We start from the raw sequence: 20,945 nt of genomic DNA on the forward strand, positions 1-20,945 counted from the left end.
AATGTTTATTTAACATTAAATATTTATTTGAAATAATAGTTTGGAAAAACATTTTTTGAACGTTTATTTAATGTGTTAATTGAATGTTTATTTTATATTAATTATTCATTTGAAATAAAGATTTAAAGAAATATTTTTTAAATGTTTGTTTAACATTTATAAAATGTTAATTTTACATTATTTATTCATTTAAAATGTTGTAATAAGAAATATTTATTTTATGTTTATTTAACGTTTAGTAGGGGAGACCGAGGCTAATAGACTCATTTTTCGGCTTTAAATTTTTACAGACGAAATTAAGAGACTTATCGAAAAAATGAATTTTACACCAGTTACTACATACATTTGACTATCTAATAATATTTTAATAATAAAAGGAAACTAGTAACTAATATGAAAAAAATGCATTTTTTTAATGCGCTTTATCTGATTCATTTAGACCAGGATAATACGACTAAGATTACTAAAATAAAGATTAATGTATTTTAACTACATCTTCGACTAAATATTAATAAAATTTTTATAAAAATATATTTTAAACACAAACATTGCTTCGCAGGACAAAACAATCCTTCTTTTTGCAAAATTTGTTTATATCATACAAAAACACGTCAAATGAGCCTAGATTTTGAGATTGGATATAAGGGAACTAATTTTATAACATTTACCACTGAGGAAAATCTCTTTAAAGAAATAAAATTTTGTATAAGTACTATAAGAATCGTCACTAAATGAGTCATACAGTTCCATGGTGTGGTTAGTCTACTATCCTCATTCGTTCATTTTTTAAAAACATTAACAATATACGATAACAAAGACATATAAACAAAAAAAATCTGTTGGATTTTTAAGTAAGAATTACACTTACTATCTAAGCAGAAATCACATATCTCAGACAATCATATACGATTGTAAAACAAAAATTTTAAGAATAAAAATATTTACTTAGGTGTACGATTTTTTTAAAATTGAGGCATAACTTCTATCATAGATATGTTCGCAATAAGATGTTGCAGACTGAGCGACAGTCGCCGCTGCGTGCTCAGGCACATTTACGCGTGTCTCGCGTGTTTTGTGTTTAATGTAGCCTCGATTATTTTTAGCCCTATAATCAACTGTCCCCTAAATGTTTTGTTTCACATTAATTATTTGTTTGAAATAATGATTTAAGGGAACATTTATTTAATGTCTATTAAATTTTTTTTTTTTGTAAGTTTATATGACGTTTAATAAATGTTAGTTTATTATTTATTTATTTAAAATATGATTAAAAAACATTTGTTTAATATAATATTTATTTGACGTTTATTATAAATATGAAAAAAAATGTTATTTTATAAAGATCAAATTAATAAAAATCAAATAAGAATAATAAAATAATCACGGAAGAAAAGATAACATAATATAATTGGGTTAAGTGTATCATATATAGACAATAAGAATTGTGTACATCGATAGTTATAAGTGGCGTGACAGATAAAATACGAGACTCATAATTCTGAGATCTCAGATTAAAAATCCGACCGGTAAGTGAAAAAGATTAAAATATAATTAAAAATAAATATTAATAAAATTAGTTGTTTAATGTTTTAAATACTGTCGATAAAAAAAAAATCTAAAAAAATTCTACTTTGTTATTTTTTCTAATTTTGTTCAAATAATTTTGACATTAAAAAAACATTAAAAAACATTTAAAAATGTTTTTTTAATGTTAAAAGAAATATTTCTTTAAACGTTAAATAAAAATTTTTTTATAAAAAAAAAGATGACAACCCATTATTTTTAACGGTTTTAAAAATGTTTTTAAAAGTTTCTTTAAAAATATTGTGTGCTGATTGGGGGTGCGCGCACATATATACATATATACAGAGTGTTCATTCTTTTACATCGACATATTTCGAAAAATATTAGAGATACGGAAAAATGTTTTAGATTAAAGTATAATGTAAAGAGAGCCAAATAATAGTAAAACCAATTTTTGAAAAAACTTATTTTTCTAAGTTTGATGAATGTGATCATGATCATTATTTTAAATGGAATTGTTCGAATTTTTTATATAATATAATTTCCTCAATTCTTATATAAGATTGCATATAAGTACTAAAATAAAGATATTAAAAAGTCAATAGTTTACGAGGTATTTTATATATATTTCTGACATATTTTGACGTAAAATATAAGAAATGTCTTATAAACTATTAATTTTTTGATAATTGTACCTTAATATTTTTATGCGACATTATATATTCAATAAAGTTTTGTATGTGGAATCGAGTTTCTAGTTCTATTCAAAACAAATATTTTGATGTGAAAATTAAAGTAGAACACCCCGTATACAATAATATTATATAAAAGAAATACTCTTACGCAGTAACGAATATATGATTAGTGTGATCCATAATATCTTGTCCAATATAATTGGCAATAAACATGTATAAAATACTGGCTATTACGATTATAAGAGGAAATAGAAATTCATTAACGTTTTCCTTGTATATATCAATCTGAAAAATCTAATATATGAATTTTATGTAAATATTACAATATTTGCACATGATATAACATAATGCACTATTTTACTAAATGTTAATTCTAAGTTGTATACTTAATGGAACATGCTAAGTTGTTTGCTATTAAAAAAATATTATTAATATAAATATTACTAATTATAAAATAAAATTTATTTATAAAACTTTTTAATCCGAAGAAAAATTTCTGAAACAGCATACTTTCTATAGCAGTAAATTATAAATTTGCAAATATTATATCATGTAAATGTACAAATTTTTTTAGAAGTTTGAAACTTACTCGGAAGAGGTTGAGGCTCAAACAGATTACTCCAACTGCTATTAAGCAGAATAACATTATCTCAAATTTAGATACCATCAGTTTAGATAATCTTCAAGCACAAATAAATATTATTGTATTATTTATACAGGGTGTTAGTTAAGTATGTTGCCATACTTAACAGAGCGATTCTTCGGTTTATTTCAAGTAAAAAAGTCCATATAAACATGTGTCCTAAACGGTTTAATTTCCGAAATAAAAAAATTTAAACCTGTAGTAATAATTTGTTCATTTGAAAGAAATACAGCTAGAACTAATCAAAAACTAGTCATAAACAGAAAAACAAAAACAGGCTTCAGTTCTTTTGATGAAATAAAACAATTAAATGAATTGCTGAAAATGTCCACCTTTCGCCATGATACATCCATCGATTCTTCTTCTCAAAGATTGACGTACACGCTCAAAGATATTAGGTGTGTTACTTATTACCTCGTATGAAGCAACTATTCGATTCTTCAAATCATTCTCATTCTCATTGGGGTGGTATAAACTAATGATTTCAGATACCCCCAAAGGAAATAATTCCAAAGGAAAAAGGATTTAAGTGTGGTGACCTAGGAGATTTTGACTTTGACTTTGTCACTTTGTTTACGGTTGTGCGAATAGTAACTCACGTGAAGCAAGGCATACTTATGCAGAAGATATCTCCAACGTAATTTACCGTTTCGTCAAACATTTGCGATCATATATTTTTTATTCACCTGTGTTTCGGAAACTAATCCGTTTAGAACACAACATACTTGTTAAACTAACACCCTGTATATGAATGTTACACTATATAAATACTAACTTCATTGCTTGTCGATGAATATCAATGGCATATATCATTCCTTTAAATATCAAATTTTCGTTTTTTATGGAATTTTGAAGCATATTTATTCTCACGCGTTCAATACGATAACTATAAAGAATCCATTTATCACATAACTTATCTCTTTTGCGTTTTGAAAGTAAAATCTGTAGATTCATCCAAAATAATTATACATATTTATTTATAATTAGAATTTTTGTAGATTTTGTCTGTTTTTGTTTTGTACCTTGTGATACTAAGCATTCCACAAATATGTTGAAGATATGCTACGAGCATCGCTCCTACTGCTATTATCGCGATACATCCTATGCTAATAGCTGCATATGTATGCAACACGATTAAATAAAAATATTTTTCTTGATCGATAAAATATTCTATTGTAATAAGTAGATTACGAGATTGAGATTCGTTTTTCGATAAAGTGTTGCCAATGATACTCATCCAAAATTGGGCAACAATTAAAGTAATTATGCTACAAGCAGCAAGTACTAAAAAAAATTAGAAAAGATTATCACACAATTTTCATATAAAAATATTGAATTGCTCTTTACGTCTAGAATGGAAAATGTATTGATGTACAATGAAAAATTTATATTACTTGTAAGTACAACCGTGTACCATTTGGCAATGTAGCTATACTTTTCTATAATAACGTTTTCATATTCATCTTTTAGATCGTTGTATATATACTGAAGTTCCGTTAGTAAATACTTTACCTGTCAGTTTAACAATTTAGTTTATATATTTGACAAATTTTTCTGATTATAAAGATATATTTTTCAGAAATATCACAAACAGAACGTAATCGTCTGTCATAATCAACTTACATTTTTTATATTAACAGCAAACGAGATATATTTTATTACAAAGATAGTAAAGAAAAATGCAGTAGAAAGAATCTTAATGACGAGGTCAGAAGTACCCTTGATAGTTAAAAATGCGGTTAACTAAAAGCAATAATTGTATTATCAAGCTTATATTAAAATATAATTTCTTTGGATATATATTATAATTTTATGCTATTGATTTAAAGTTGATAACTTTTAAATATATAATATAGGTAGAGGCCTTATATCTAAATAATTACAATATTAATAGTATATAATAATCTTTTTTAAATATATAAATTATTATTTAAACATATATATTATATGTGTTAATAAATATTTTAACAAATAATGGCTATCAATTTATTATTACTTGTTTTATAATGATAATATTAAGATATTACCTGAAATAAAATAGAGCTTATTAAAACACTGAGCAGAAAGATGAATTGAAGACATATAAGTTTTGATTGTTTGTATGGCCACAATCCTATAGCGAGCAGAAGAGTCTTATTAAGACTAAAATAGTCGGTCTCAATGCAGATCATTTTTCTGTGAGCTCCAAAATATGACTGCGGAGGAAGAGAATGTGTTTATCCCCTCTTTCTTGCATATATCGACCAAGTATTCTTTCCTTCTTTTGACGTCGATTTTATTGTAATTTGCTTAATTTCGTTTGTATATGCCAAACAACACATGATACTACCGTGAGATTGAAACACTTGCATTTTAATAGCGTTTCTCGGAATATACGATGTATGACTAACTAAGTAATTGATGGAATAAAATGATACCGAAATTTTACTGATGTTCTCTTTATTATAATAAAAAAGAAAAAAATTCTTAAGAAACTTACTTGCGCGATAACTGTAGAAGAGTTGCGCAAACTTATTTAACACCTTTGATATCTCTATTTTATACGCTTCACATTTGTGCACTTATAAAATACATTTTATTTTTAGGAAAGTGCTTGTTTCTTCAGTATCACTGACCATTTCAAATTGCTGATGATAATCTGATTCAATCGAAGATAATATAATTCTTCTTTCTTAGCGTAGAAACAGTTTTATTTTTGAATACATTTTCTGTAATACGTTTTCTGCATAATTCTATATGTAAGGTATGGCTTAAAAAACTGAAACTTAAAAAATTTATAGATATTATTAATATTTACGTAATCAATCTAGTCAATTTTCTCAGAATTGATGATACAAAAGAGTGTTTGAAATGGAAATAGAAAAGTTTTAAAAAGTATTTTAATTACGTTGCTTTTTAAGGTGGAAATATTTGACCATCATATCTTTAAAAAGAAATTTCTCAGATCTATGAATATTTACTGGATTGATTTGTCGATAACAATTTGAAGGTTATTAGCTGTCGGTTTTTCTTATAAGATTCGTGTATTTACAAAAAGTTCACGCAAGCGTTTCTTTGTTTTTAGTATCGAAATTTTTATTTTGATAAGCGTCCTCATCGACTACACTTGCTGGCAGAAACATTCTTCAACTTTAACTTTTTCGACACTAGAACTACTTGGTAAAATTATAATTTAAAAATAATTAGAATTAGATAAATAGGCAGATTTAATTTCATATTAGCTTGGTAAATTATTTTAATAAATATTATTTTACATTTCTTATAGGTAAATTTCTAATGTGTATCACTCATGTATTAATTAATTGCAGCGTATATTATTCTTATTCTCTGTATGTTTATATTTTATTATATGTTTATCAGAAACTCTAATTTAAAATATTTGTATAAAAATTGATATGAAATAAAATATAATGATTTAATGTTCAACAACACGTGCACAAAAAATCGTACTTGCAGCAAAAGTAAAATAAATACATACATTTTTTATTTTATTTAAAGTATTATAAAAAATGCACAATTTAAGTGCATCACAAGAACTTGATATACTAGTATCTTAATTTCAATAATATTATTCTTCTATATATGTCTTCTATAATAATTTTTTATAAATATGACGCTGTACAAAATTTTCAAAAAATCATCTTTTTATTTTTTAAGCTGAGTACTATTGCATTAGTTATACTTTCACCATACTGTTATTGAATCATTTGCTTCATTACTAGAATATGATAGATAACAGTAAAGTAAGGTACTGACTTAATCAGCTGCAATTAAAGTCTTTCTCTTTCTAATATTCTTTTTATAAGATACTTTTGAAATATTTTATCGCATATATCAATATATGATGCATTTAGTTTTTGAATTGTAATTTGCATAATTAATATTTTCAATGAGAATTGACCTTTACAATACAAGGTACAATTTGGTGCCTTATTTGTCCAAATATGGATCACCAGACATGTAAATATTATTGCCTACAGGTCGATTGCCTACATACATTATTGCCTACAACTTACAATCTTCCACGTGAAATGAGGGCCATCTCACACCAAAAAATGGGGGTTGATTAGGGTTAAATGTTTTTTAGAAAAATATTCCAAGCGGACACTACGCTGACACCCCACTGTTCACATGACAGATTTCTTAAAAATATAAATTTTTTTAACTTAACTTTAATTTTATATTTGTACACAAAAGTGCTTGTAGGCAATCGAACTATAGACAATAATATATGTAAGCAATCGAGCTGTAGGCAATAATACATGTAAACAAAAGTAACTTTGTTTCTAAAATTTTTATTTGTGTGCAAACGAACTGTCGGCAAAAGTGATGTAGGCAAACGATACTGTAGGCAAACGGGATCCCCCCATGTTACTCTACTCAATAGAATACATTTTTGTATTATTATTATTATTGTTATTTTCATTTATCTACAAATATGTACAAACAGTGTTCGTCATTTCTATATTATTTATTGAAGATTTATTACTTATTGAAGATTTATAATTATTAATTCATAAATTCTTATTATATGTATTTAGAATTATTATATATACGAAAGAATTATTATGCCTATAAGTGCCAAACACTGGGTATTCATGTGTAAAGAATTTATTTAATTAGTTTATAATGTAACAAATAACGTTTCGATCCTATTTTTGCACGAAACAAACGAATTACAAAAAGAAGTATTTGTTTGCCCTGCAAAGCAAATGTTTGTGTTTCAAATATATTTTTATAAATGTTTTATTAATATGTAGCCAAAGATGTAGCTTAAAATATTTAATCTTCATTTTAATAATCTTAGTGTGTCTAATTACTCCGTATCATTAGTCATCTTACTCCGATCTCGGGGCTAGTTGAATCAGATGGAATGAATTAGAAAGATGCATTTTTTTCATATTAGTTATTAATTTTCCCTTATTAAAATATTGTTAGATAATCAAATGCATGTATAGTAACTGGTGTAAAATTTATTTTTTCCGATAAGTCTCTTATTTCGTCTGTAAAAATTCGAAACTGAAAAATGAGTCAACTAGCCCCGGTCTCCCCTATACTTTTGTCACATTTTTAGTGACTTCATATTCGCGCTAGCAAATCTTTCAAAATTTCTTTTAGCGAAAATAGGAAAAAGTAAAATGAAATATAGGATAATTTCAGCAAATACACCGCGCTGGGTTTTACGCCGCAGAAGACAGAAAAAATAGAAGGAGTAGGGGGTAATTTTCCCGCAACTACTCTGTTACATATCTTTATATTAGATTAGTATTGAGTTATGATTTCATTTTTTTATTGTTATTGTTAATGAAATTATTATTAGTTGAATCGTTTCGTTCACTGCAATAAGTAGCACCTGTATAAATTATAATCTATATAAAATAATTACTCTAGGGCGCGTAAAAGACTTAATAGTTATTTCATTTTACATACGTGTAGAGAAATAATAAAGCATGTTGTGTAGCAAAATACAAGGTGCTTGTATTCTTTGTTTAGTTTGTTGTCTTGTATATCCCACCTGTTTGGAACATACGGCATTTTTAGCGGATGGGATTGGGTATGTCTAAAGCATACAAAATACGCAGATTGAATTCAGTGCACTAAACAGCTGGTTAAATGCAATAAACGCGTTACATGAAATATGTACCTCATGTCATAACACTTGTACTATTATATGTAGGAAGATTGTAATTATTATATATCACTTCATATACATATTTCATATACAAAATTCATTTTTTAATACGAAAAATAAATATTTCGGATTTTTAATAATTTTTTCATAGTAGTAGACAATACAAAGTTTTTACTAATATAGTTCGTTTACTTAAACGTAAATAATACATAATAAATTAAGGTTTTGATAGGTGCGGCGTATACCGAAGTTACCCTACATGATGGATGCTCTAAAGTCGTGACATTATACCTGGCAAGATACTACTTGACATTTAATGATCGATGTGCAGGTGCTTTCGTGCAAAAAAGAAACCAACTGTTTCGTGCATCCGTTTTTCTGAACATTTCTTTTTTACTACATTTCTGATACGACGAAAGATTTCGATTTACATGAAAGAACATCGGTTCATATTGAGTATTGAGGAAATCAATTGCAAATGCGATAAGAACACTGAAAAGTATCAAAAAGTGATTTCTAGGAATGCTTTCAGACATTAAGTTAATTTGTAGCGCTACCTAAGAGAATTACTTTAAAATAAGTGTTATATAAATATAGGTAAAATTAGTTATTCCTGTATTGTAAAATTAATTATTATTTTCTGTGTTATAAATTATTTCCGGGACTTTTTGTATGGCCCACTAATAATATATATAAATACATATTTTATTAATACAATTTTAATGTTAATACTAAATGAAATGTATTTTATTGTAAATAGAATGTATAATAATAATACAAAAAGGAAACGTTGTTAAGTAAATCTGATTTTTTCAGAGTCATAAATATTTTAAACTGTAAAAAATAATGTTATACGTCGTATTATTAAAATTAGTGTTTCTTTTACTTAGTAAGAAAATTCTTAAAGGTTACCGCTTTTTCTAAATATATACAATTAATGTAGGTACAAAATCAAAAGAAAAATTGACATTATTTTAAATTAAATTTTTTAATATTTTTATTATAATCTATGTTATTATAATGTTATATCTTTGATTATACTAACATTAGATCGTCATAAATAAAAAGATTACAATAATATAAAAAATCTATTGTCCTTTCCAATATATTTCGTTGCATTATTTAAATCGCTATAAATTGGAACTTAATATTTTGTTTATTATGCGAATTAATTGAATTATTGAAGTTAAAAATATTAACATGCTTGAAATACAATGAAATACTTTTTTATATAAATTTTAAATTGAATTGCTTAATTTAATTTAAATGCAATGCAGAACGAAATATTATTGTCAGATACAAAAAACACGTGATGGTAATTCATACTTTTCTGAAAAAGGTGTATGATTAAGCGATCGATTTGATTATAGCAATAATGTAACAGGTGTTTATTTTCCATAAAGAAATGTATACTCGATTCGAGGGAATCGTGCGATAATAGACTTCGCAGATGCCCCCCTTCTAACATACATATATTTCAATGTTGTGACCTATTAATATAATGTCAATTTTTACTTTTATATTTCTTTATAAATATTTTATATGTCAATTTTTTTATTTAAATAATGATTTTTATTTTTTGTCGGAACGACTACTTACAGGAAGCGACACCTAAAATCGAGGGCTAAACGATTTCCATCGAATTAGTTTATATTTCTCTATCTTTTTCTCTCCCTCTCTCTTTCTTTCTAATATTTTTTTTTTATTTTTATACATACTTATCTTAATTATTTTGCAATTATTATTTCGTACTTGTAGAATAGAGAACAGTGAAGTAAGATATTGAAATACCTATCAACTGTAATGAAACATTACGTATCTTCTTCTGTTTCATTCTATATGTATGTTGAAGCTGTATGGAGAATATCTGTTAAAATAATGGAAGGATAATATATTTATTTAAATTATCGATTTATCTAGATTAATCAATAATATATTTATATAAATAAAGAAAGTTAATTTATTATACAATTTATTATATTATATTCTTGAGTGCAACACACAAAATGAATATATAATATCAATTTAACAGTTTTTTTCTTTGTTTTTTATTCTATTTTTTTTAGCTCAGCTAATTTACATTTCATTCTTAACTTATATTAATAGAACTACTTTAATAGAGCTACTTTAGTTGATTACTTTAGTTGATTGCTTCCAGATTTTTCTATAATAGCGATTCCATTTTCATCTTTTAATTCTTTATATACTAGTATATCTTGAAGTTGTTCCAGTAAACTCCTGTCGTATCAATGATATTATACTTCTCATTAAAATTTGAAAATGATTATATAATTAAATGTTTTTTTTTATTAATTTTTCGTTATTCTTCATCGATAGGACCAAATTACCTGTTTCTTTCTGTCTTTAGAGATCTTTTTTATATTTTAATTAAAAAGTATAAAGAATTAAGCCATAAAGATCTAAAAGAAAATAAAAAACATCCACGTTAACTTGATCCTAACTGATAAGAATACGAAAAAGAATATAAAAACTTAGACAATTTTATATTTGAAGATTCCATTTATCTATAATAATATTTGATTGATAACGTTCTTACGGTATCGGCGTTAATCCAAAATGAATTATATTTGATCGCGAAGCACATAAAAAAAAATGTAGTGGAGAAAATTTTGAGAATGTGTTTTAAAGTACATTTTGATGTTAATAATGTTGTAAAGTACAAGAAATATTTTACTGAATTAGCTGTATTAAGAAAGCAATAGATAATTTAATTAGTAAATTTAATTAGTAAGTTTGCTCGCTCCACTATTACTGTACTATGTACTACTGTATTACTGTACTCCACTATTACTGTACTAGGTACTATATACAGTCAGATAGTAAAAAGCGCAAGTAATTAATATTTTAATATAATTGTACACGATAGTTTTATTTCAAAAAGACAAATATTATATAATATAATTATATTAAAAATCTGAAAGATATAATTGAATTCGTTATGTTTTATATATAAGTCAAAATATTCACTATTCAACAACGTATTTTATTTTTACTTTAATAATAAAATTATAATCTTAATATACTTGAAATATAATAAAAGTTGTCCGAGTACCAAAGAATAAAAGTAACTGAAACTGAACAATGAGCGATCGTTGGTAAGACCACAAACCAACGACAAGCAACAGAATTCGGTTGAGGCTAAAATGTCGAGTTTCGAGACAGATTATTTCTTCGCGAGCACCAAGATACGTTTAATGGAAAAGTAGCGATAAACATGTATTTATCCGCTCTTTCCTATTCGGTGAGTGTGATTTTTCTCCTAATACAATTTTTTTAGTGAATTTTCTTTTTCTATCCTATAATATGACATAAAACATTATGAAGTACAATTAAAAAATTAGATCCGCGTAATTTAAGAAATTTTCTTGAGAGAATGTTCATAAATAAATTAATGGAACACTGATAAAGTAAATGATTAATTTCACACTAAAAGCATTTTAACGATTGATCTTTTCTTATAGAGAAATGTGTTCGTATAAACGACTTCTTTCGTGCAAAAGTCGCGCAGTCGCAATTCATAATACTTCATTTCCACTTATTTTAGTCTATGTACACTCGTATGAATTGCCTAAGCATCGTTAAATGATATTGGCATATCAAATTCAAGTTAGTAAATTTCACAATGTATTTAAATAAAATTTTTATGTTTATTTTTTTTTAAGTCTTGTAACTTTGCACCACTTATGCTGTCAAAAGAATGTATTTAAATTTAATGCAATAACAATACGCAATACGTTATAAATTTTTGAATATTTTTAAGCTTTAATGTATCACATGCACATTACAATAAGTAAAATAATAAGGATTATAGAAAATAATTTTAAACAATTTTATTTATCTGTATTCCTTTTTCCATTAATGTAATAGTCCAAGTTCTATTCCATTTAATATCCATATAATACATTGCAACATTATCATTATAAAAATTCTTTATATATTTATAATCTGTTTAAAGATTATACAGTGTTATAGTACGTTATTGATTTGTATAATAAATAAATGTGAAGTAAGAAAATGACGCGCTGACTAGCTGCAATAAAAAATATTTTCTTCAAATGTTTGAAATATATTATCGAATAAATTCTGATTCAATTTTTACCGTGGCGAAGCCTTCTAAGGAACCCACAAATAATCCACCAATCATTATCTTAAAAGTTTTAGTGCCTCTTTGCAATAGGAACAATATTAGCTTCTGTACATGTAAGGGAACTACATACCAGTAACCATTGTATCTATGAAATGACGATTAAACACAATCACTATCGATAATATTATAATGATAATATAATTCATAGATATTTTTAATTATTTCGTAAATATATATGTATAGTATACATATAATGTATAGTTGTTTTATGAACTATTTCAGCTTTTGCTACAAATTTTGTATTATCTTTTGTATCTATTAACTCCAACTTGTATTGCAAAAATTTTAACTTTTACATATCACATAAGAATATTTCTTACACTGTAACAAATATGCTATTATTATGATCTATAATTTGTTGCGCAATATTGGTGGAAAGGAATGTGTATATATAATGAATATTCAATATTATGAAGCACTGTATTACTTTTTCGCCAATATATCCAGATGATATTTCTCGAAAAATCTGGAATGTGAGCTATTTATTCAAAAGTATACTTTATACTACTTAAAAAAATAAAAGTTCAAACTTACTCGATAAAGATTAAGGCTCGCAAAAATTATTCCGTTTAATATCATAACAAAAAATGTCGTATTAAATGATGATTCAAAAATTTGAACAATCCTTCAAGGAAAAAATATTAGTAGTTGTGTATATATGGTAAAATATATGTCGTAATATAGAAATAAATTTAAAGATGAATTCCTTGTGATTATTTCCGAATAAGTTCCAATTTGAAACTGATATTAGCATTTTATTATTTGTTTCTTAATTATCTTTTTTCCGACATTAAATATTAATGTTCAAATTACAATAAATATAATTATAAATTTTTAAACTAAAGTTTTTGAAGAAAAGTTTACATATCAAATTGAATATAATTTATTTAAAATTAATTTATAGATTTAATAATACTATACTTCAAAGCTTTGCGATGTATGTCTATGGCACAAATTATGCCCTTACAAATTAAATTTGCATTTTTTTTGCCATTCATTCGTCTAATACCAATTATCATAGCTTGCTCCATACGATAACTGTAATAAATAATTTATATATAATATATGTGTATATATATATATGTATATATATGTAATTGTATAATATTGTATAATTGTACAATAATTTGTGTTTGCATAATATATGGACATATAATTAATACATATAATAATTTTGAAATAAAACCAAGTAGTTTCGTACTGATTGAATGCGACAAAGCAAATATTTTATTATTTACAATATAAAAGATTTTGTATTATGGAAAATTAGGAAAATTCTCGATAAAATGAGGTTTTACATGTAATATAGCTTATAACATGATAAACATAAGATGTTATAAACTTAAAACTCAATATTAAATAGTTTTTGAGCTATGATGTGTACCATAGATTTACATTTATGTACCACAGCTCATAAATTATTTATTTTCTAGCTTTGTATTTATGATAAATTGTATTTTGTTCACCACATTATAAATTACATCATATGTGAAAACTATCTTATTTTATCGAGACCTAATTTATCATGTAATTAGTGCGGGATTCTTCTGATAGAATCATTATCACATTAATTTTCTTACCTGGCAATTTTTAACATTCCGCAGACATGTTGCATATACGTTAAAAGCATTGTTCCCGTCGCTAGCATTGTAAGTGATCCTACAAAGAATGCTACATCTGCATGCAGTGTAATTAAATAAAAGTATCTTTTTTGATTGAAGAAGTATTCTGTGACGATTTTTAATGATGGCTGTAGCTGGGATTCGTTTACAGAGAACATAGTATCGATTATATGTGGCAAAAATGGTGAAAAGATGAACGAAATATCGGCCAAGATAAAGAACACTAAACAATGATTTGAAAACAATCATAAAAAATTAATTTTTTGATATTTTTAAATACTATTATACATTTAATACTATTATACATTTTAAATTTATTTTATTTTAATTTCCCTTAATATATATGTTTACGATATCACCTGATGTACAGCTATATATTGCTATTTCATGTTTTGTGCATATAAATGAACTTCTTAAAGTATACTAAATATAGATTAAAGATTGTAAATAGAAAGGTATTTTGATTTCGAGAATATTTGATTGATATGACATTTTCTATAAAAGTGTTTTTCATTTACGTTCTCCTTTTATATGTTAAGGATAGTTACACATGAGAAGACTGCACAAATTTCAGATGGTAACAAAGTAATATATACGTGTGATATAATTTAATGTAATATCACCATGTGTACGTGTCCATTGCATTATTATTGATTAGTTAATTACTTAAAAAAAAAATCAGCTTTTACCGTTTATAATTACGAAACACAATACTGTATACAATCGCAAATAGATTATTCAATAAAAATATTATTTTAATTTTTATATAAAACCTGCATATTTCCTGTAAGTAATGAGTAATGAAAACAGAGATTATCTTACGCGTAAGTATTTCAGTATAACGTTTTGCGATGTTCCAATACTTTTCTATAATGGCAATTTCATCTTCGTCTTTTAGCTCATCGTAGGTATCTTGGAGAAGTTCTAATAAATGTTTTACCTGTCAATGATTTTCTGTGCTACTTGTTATGTGGAAGTTGATATAGGCCGATGTAATATACTCTCTAAATGTCTTGGAGTAAAATCTCAAAATGAATTAGAATACTGCCACTAAAAGAAAAAGAGTGAAAAATTTGGCCTCTTGAATAAGAGTGGCAGATTTTTAATCTTTTTTTTTTTCAAATTTACTGTAAAGAAAAGTAATCTCACTTCTTTTTTTTTTCTAAGTGAATCTCACTCAAGTGAAAATTAGCCACTCTTCAAGAATGCAAATCTTTCATTCTTTCTTAATAGTGGCAGTATTTTAACTATTTTAGAGTGAGAATTTATTCCAAGAAATTTAGACAGTACAACATGCATTTATTTAAATGAGAGATATTTCTTATCGCTTACAATATCCATGTTAAAGGTGAACGAGAGGTACGATATCAAGAAGAGATTAAAAAAGAATGTAACAGATAGAATTTCAATGATTAATTGCAAATCATATTTTGAGGTCGTTAATGTTGTAAACTATGGAAAATGATTTTGTTGAATTATTTGTAAAAATAATATCACTATTTTGTCACCAAATAGAAAGATTTTAATTATTATTTGTTTTTCTTACGTACAATTATACATTGAACATAAAGTACAAAATCTAACTATACGTACGTTATAATAATTATATAACAACAATATATGACTTTATATAATTATATTTGTATAATTATAAATAAATTTAAATATATTAGATTGCTATTAATAACAATGTAGTAACTTATTAATTATTATTGTATTATTGTTATTAATAAATAAGAATGTTTTTTATAAAAAAATCTATTAAATACTATGCATTTATTTACCTGAAATGCAATAAAACTTCCCAGAATTCCGTAATACAAAGTCAATTGCAATCGAATAAATTTGGATTGTTCATAAGGCCACAAACCAGTAGCGAGCATGAGAATTCGATTGAGACTAAAGTATCGATCCTTTACGCAAGTCATCTCTTCGAGGGTAGGAACACATATGACTGCGAAAAAATGGGGAACATTCTGTCCATCCCCACTTTTTGATCGATTGATTGAATATTCCTTCTTTTAGCGTAAATTTTACTATTAAACTTAACGTTACTTTTACATTAAACATTAAAGATCATTATAAAGAAATTCAAACATTTGTAATTTTGCAATATTTTTCTTAAAGAAGTCTACGATTAAGCGATCGATACATAAGGAAAAATTCAACAAGTGTCTTTTTCCCACAAAAATGAAGAAAAAAGGACATTCGTGAAAAAATATCTACATAAGTGCCACGCTAGCGCATTCTGTTGTTTTTGTTGCCATAACTTCATTTACTTACTTTTATATATATATATATATATATATATATATATATGTATATATATATGTATATAATATGTATGATTTTTGATAGAATTAACTATCAATTTTAAATATATTACATATTTTCTATTAAATTCGCATTGCTGTAAATCATCAGCAGATAATGTCATAGAAGTGATTTTGCTTTGTGCCGTCTTGTAAGTCTTCATAAACATCGTTTATGTCATTTATGATCAGAAAGTTTAAAAAACAGTATATACTAATATAAATGAATTAAATTATTTTAATGACATAACTGGAAGATTTTACATTAAAGTCATAATATAATATTTAAATTTACATTTTACATATTTAAATAATGCAGTACATATATTATTTCCTTTGAAAATCTTTTGCAAAAACTTAACAAACCAATATTTTAGATTAAATTGTTTTTATTTATTATGTTTTACTTGACAACGAAACTTTTATCTAAACCACATGCACAAAAGTAAAGAATTTTTTAGTTTTTAAATAATATAAGTAACGTACACTACCGTCAGAAAGTTTAAGACCAATGTGATATAATCTTAAAACATATAATTTATGCTAAAATGTTTACATACTAACTTCATAGCTTGCCGATGAATATCTATAGCACAAATTATTCCTTCGAATATGAATTTCTCATTTTTCGTAGTAATATTTTTCCAGCATATTGATTTTCATTGCGCGTTCAATACGATAACTATAAATAATATCGAAAGATATTATTTTTTTGTTTTTAAAAAATAAACTATTTTTAGACTTTTAAAATATAACAATTCTTTGAAATGATAAACAGAATTCGATAATAATAATATAATTGTACTATTTATGATTTGAATTTTTATGACCATGTCTATATTTTTGTTTCATACCTGGAAATTTTAAACATTCCACATGTAAATTGAAAATATACAAACAACATTGTTCCTATCCCTATTATTGCAAACAATCCTATGCAAAATGCTGCGTTTATATGTAATAGAAATAAAGAGAAATATTTTTCCTGATCGATAAAGTATTCCCTTATGAATTGCATTCGATGTGCTTGAGATGCATTTATCGGCAAAACGATATTAGATGTAGTCAATAAAAATTCAGCAGTAATAGGAGTAAATACACTGCAAATACCAAATACTAAAGAAAGTAATTTATATAACTTTATATTTTATGATATCTCAAAATACTTCAAGCATATTTATTAAAAATTTTATATTTTCTTAACTCAATTATAATTGGTTTTTACCGCTTCTTGTTAGTTATTGTAATAATCCGCAATTTTACTTTTTATATTCGATTTAAATGTCTTTTATCGTAAATCATTATTTTTTTTCGGTATGTATAACATACATATTTTAATAGAGTATGCGATATATCATATATATAATATATAATAAATTATTATTACTTATCAAGATTAAGATGTTTTTTGTTGAAGCTTATTGGCTTTATTAACAAGAAGAAATATAATCAAATGCAAACACTTAAAAATATCGTCTTACTTGTAAGTGCAACCGTATAACATTTTCAAGTATAACTATTTTCTATAATAACGTTTTCTATAATAACGTTTTCATATTCATCTTGTAGTTTATTGTATACATTTTGAAGTTGCACCAGTAAATGCTTTACCTGTCAGTCCAGTAACTTGTTATTGTCTTTTTGTATTTTTTTTTTCAAAAAGATCGCTGAATATACAAATTTACCAGAAATATTAATTTAATTGAATATGGTAAATCGTTAATTTACAATTTTCATCTTAAAACCAAACGAGATGTAATTTATTATAAACAAAAGAAAAGAAAGCGTAACAGACAGAATCCTGAGGACGATATTCAAAGAACATTTTGAAGTAAAAAACGCAGTGAACTGCAAGTAATAATTTTATTGAAATGTTTGTATTTAAAAAAAAATCTATTTTTTATATATTTAATAACTTTTAAATTATAGGTTTGTTCCTTTATAATTTTACAATAAAAGTAATTATAGTTACATATCTAGTGTCTTACAACTATTGTATAATATTTCAATAAAATGGATTTTAATTCAGATTGTAAAAAAAAGTCAGAGTTATTTTCCAAATTATTCAAAATTAGCAAGCAGTATTTTTTAGAAAGTTTTTAACTCATTCCTTTTTATTATGCGTAAACGCGTATATTAAATAATAATTTTTACAACTCTGCAGATATTATTGATTTTTTCTGCTCCACTGATATACAGTCTCGATTTCTTATATACTACATATACGTACATACATATTGTATATATTTTAATAATTGCACATTAACAAGTTTATGACAAAATTTAATTGTTACAATTTAATCATTACGTGCAAAGTATTTAATTTTAATTAAAATTGTAATTTACTTTTTTATGTACCGGGAACATCCGTTCTAAGATACTTTTGAAATATTTTATTGCTTAGATCAATGCGGGTAGATAATACATTAATTTTTTAAATTGTAATCTGCATTTAAATTGTAATCTGATTAATATTTTTAGTAAGAATCAAACGATGGCTGACATATCAATCATTTTGTTTATAATATCACTGTTGTTATTAATTATTTCTTATTTTCTAATTTTTTTAGTGTATAAGTCGTTTATTAATAAAAATTCTGAACTTTAATATTTATATTTACATATTAATATGGAATTAACTAAAAATGATATTTAATGTAATAATAATATATTGCTTGTAGGAAATATTTTATTTTAAATAATGTAAAATATTTAAACATACGTTGTTTATTATTTGGTCTATTATATTGGTAAATTACACAGACAATAATGGACACGATGTTGATTGCAAAAACTTGAAATAACTTTATTTAAATAATTTTAATTTTCTCTTTTTAACAAAATAATATCTATATTACACGTTTATAAGTAAGTCTATATATTTTCTAAGCATGGATGTCATCATTTTTTATTAATTAAATTCCTACTGTTAATTATAAATTAATATTGGTTTCATTACCGCGTAGAATATATTACAGTAAAATATGATACCGAGGCCTTCATTAGCTGTAAATATAAACATTCCCTCTTATCTCATGTATGTCATGTATATTATTAAAATACATAAATTTTTTACGTGTATTTTATTAAAATATTTCTACATTATATTACCGTAGCAAAATGTTCTACGGATCCTTCAAATATTCCACCGACATTTAAAACGAATTTCTTGGTATTCCTTTGCAATAAGAATAATATTACTTTTTGTATATGTAATGGCGTTCTATACCATTGAACGTTGTACCTACGGATTTGAATATATGTAAATAACATAGATCGCTAACTCAAGATAAAAATTTTTTATTAAATACAGTGGAACTTCTCTAACTTCAATACTCTGTAATTTCTTCATTCCCTTTCTATGTATGTACATACATATGACGTCGTGTATATAAATTTTTGTTGTAAAATAGGTTATGTTGCTTTGGCGTCTGCGCAAACGTTCTCATTTTCTATGTAATACATGCTATTTCTTCTTAATGCTCTTCCCCTAATGTAAGAATGGGAAGATCTTTAGCTTTTCACAGCCCCGTGTAGTAGAAGTTATGGAAGTTCCACTATATGAATTTTAGCATACAGAATGGATAGTACTGTAAGAAATTTTGAGAGATGATTCCTCACACAAATTCAAGACAAAAACTTTATATGATCGTATGTTCGAAATAACTTAGTTTCAAAGATACAGGGTATCTCAACGTTGAAGAAAAAATTGTATTTTTCTAAAAGTTTTGATAACTACTTGGGATATTTTAATAAAACTTTATGTATATGTTTAAAGATTCATGGAAATAATCGAAATGGTTTTAGAAATTTTTGGAAAAGTAAAATTTTTCCTTTAACTTGGATATGTACCCTGTATTTTTTAAACTAAGCTATTTCGGATACATGGTCATACAAAATTTTCGTCTTGAATTTGTGTGAGAAATTATCCCATAAAATCTTTTAGAATACTTATCTTTTCTGTAAACTATTATAATTTAAAATGCAGTAGATTCTATGTTTACTATTGCGTCTACTGAAAAGAGGATGTTTATACGTAATTTCTTATAAAAATATTTCTCTTACGCAGTAAAAAACACATGATTATTGTGGTCTATTATATTCTGTCCCATATAATTGGCTAGAAACATATACATACTGCTTATAGCCATATACATAATCAATAGAAAAAATTCGTTGAAATTATTTTTAGATGATGCTATCTGAAAAGCCTAATAAATGAATTTCAGTAAAATTACCAATCTCATATTTATACATATACATACATATTGTATATATGTATATAATATATACATACATTATATATACGAGTATACACACACACACACACACGCGCGCGCGCGCGCGCG

The 20,945-nt window shown here is 25.2% G+C and overlaps 2 protein-coding genes across 2 annotated transcripts; both read right to left on the bottom strand.

The window, feature by feature from the left end:
- Positions 1-2,363: 2,363 nt before the first annotated feature.
- LOC108752705 lies at positions 2,364-13,241 on the bottom strand. The gene is made up of 8 exons (XM_018493737.1): positions 13,197-13,241; positions 12,983-13,128; positions 12,615-12,747; positions 4,257-4,374; positions 3,885-4,146; positions 3,638-3,748; positions 2,809-2,899; positions 2,364-2,513 (listed from the first exon to the last, which is right to left on the bottom strand). The coding sequence occupies exons 1-8, from the start codon at positions 13,239-13,241 to the stop codon at positions 2,364-2,366; spliced, it is 1,056 nt and encodes a 351-aa protein (XP_018349239.1).
- Positions 13,242-19,551: 6,310 nt separating this feature from the next.
- LOC108752776 lies at positions 19,552-20,750 on the bottom strand. The gene is made up of 3 exons (XM_018493860.1): positions 20,662-20,750; positions 19,708-19,840; positions 19,552-19,602 (listed from the first exon to the last, which is right to left on the bottom strand). Exons 1-3 carry the CDS (start codon positions 20,745-20,747, stop codon positions 19,552-19,554), a joined length of 270 nt encoding a protein of 89 aa, XP_018349362.1. The 5' UTR covers positions 20,748-20,750.
- Between the last annotated feature and the right edge of the window lie 195 nt (positions 20,751-20,945).

This window comes from Trachymyrmex septentrionalis, unplaced genomic scaffold (assembly GCF_001594115.1).
Source record: "Trachymyrmex septentrionalis isolate Tsep2-gDNA-1 unplaced genomic scaffold, Tsep1.0 scaffold62, whole genome shotgun sequence".
Lineage (NCBI taxonomy): Eukaryota > Metazoa > Arthropoda > Insecta > Hymenoptera > Formicidae > Trachymyrmex > Trachymyrmex septentrionalis.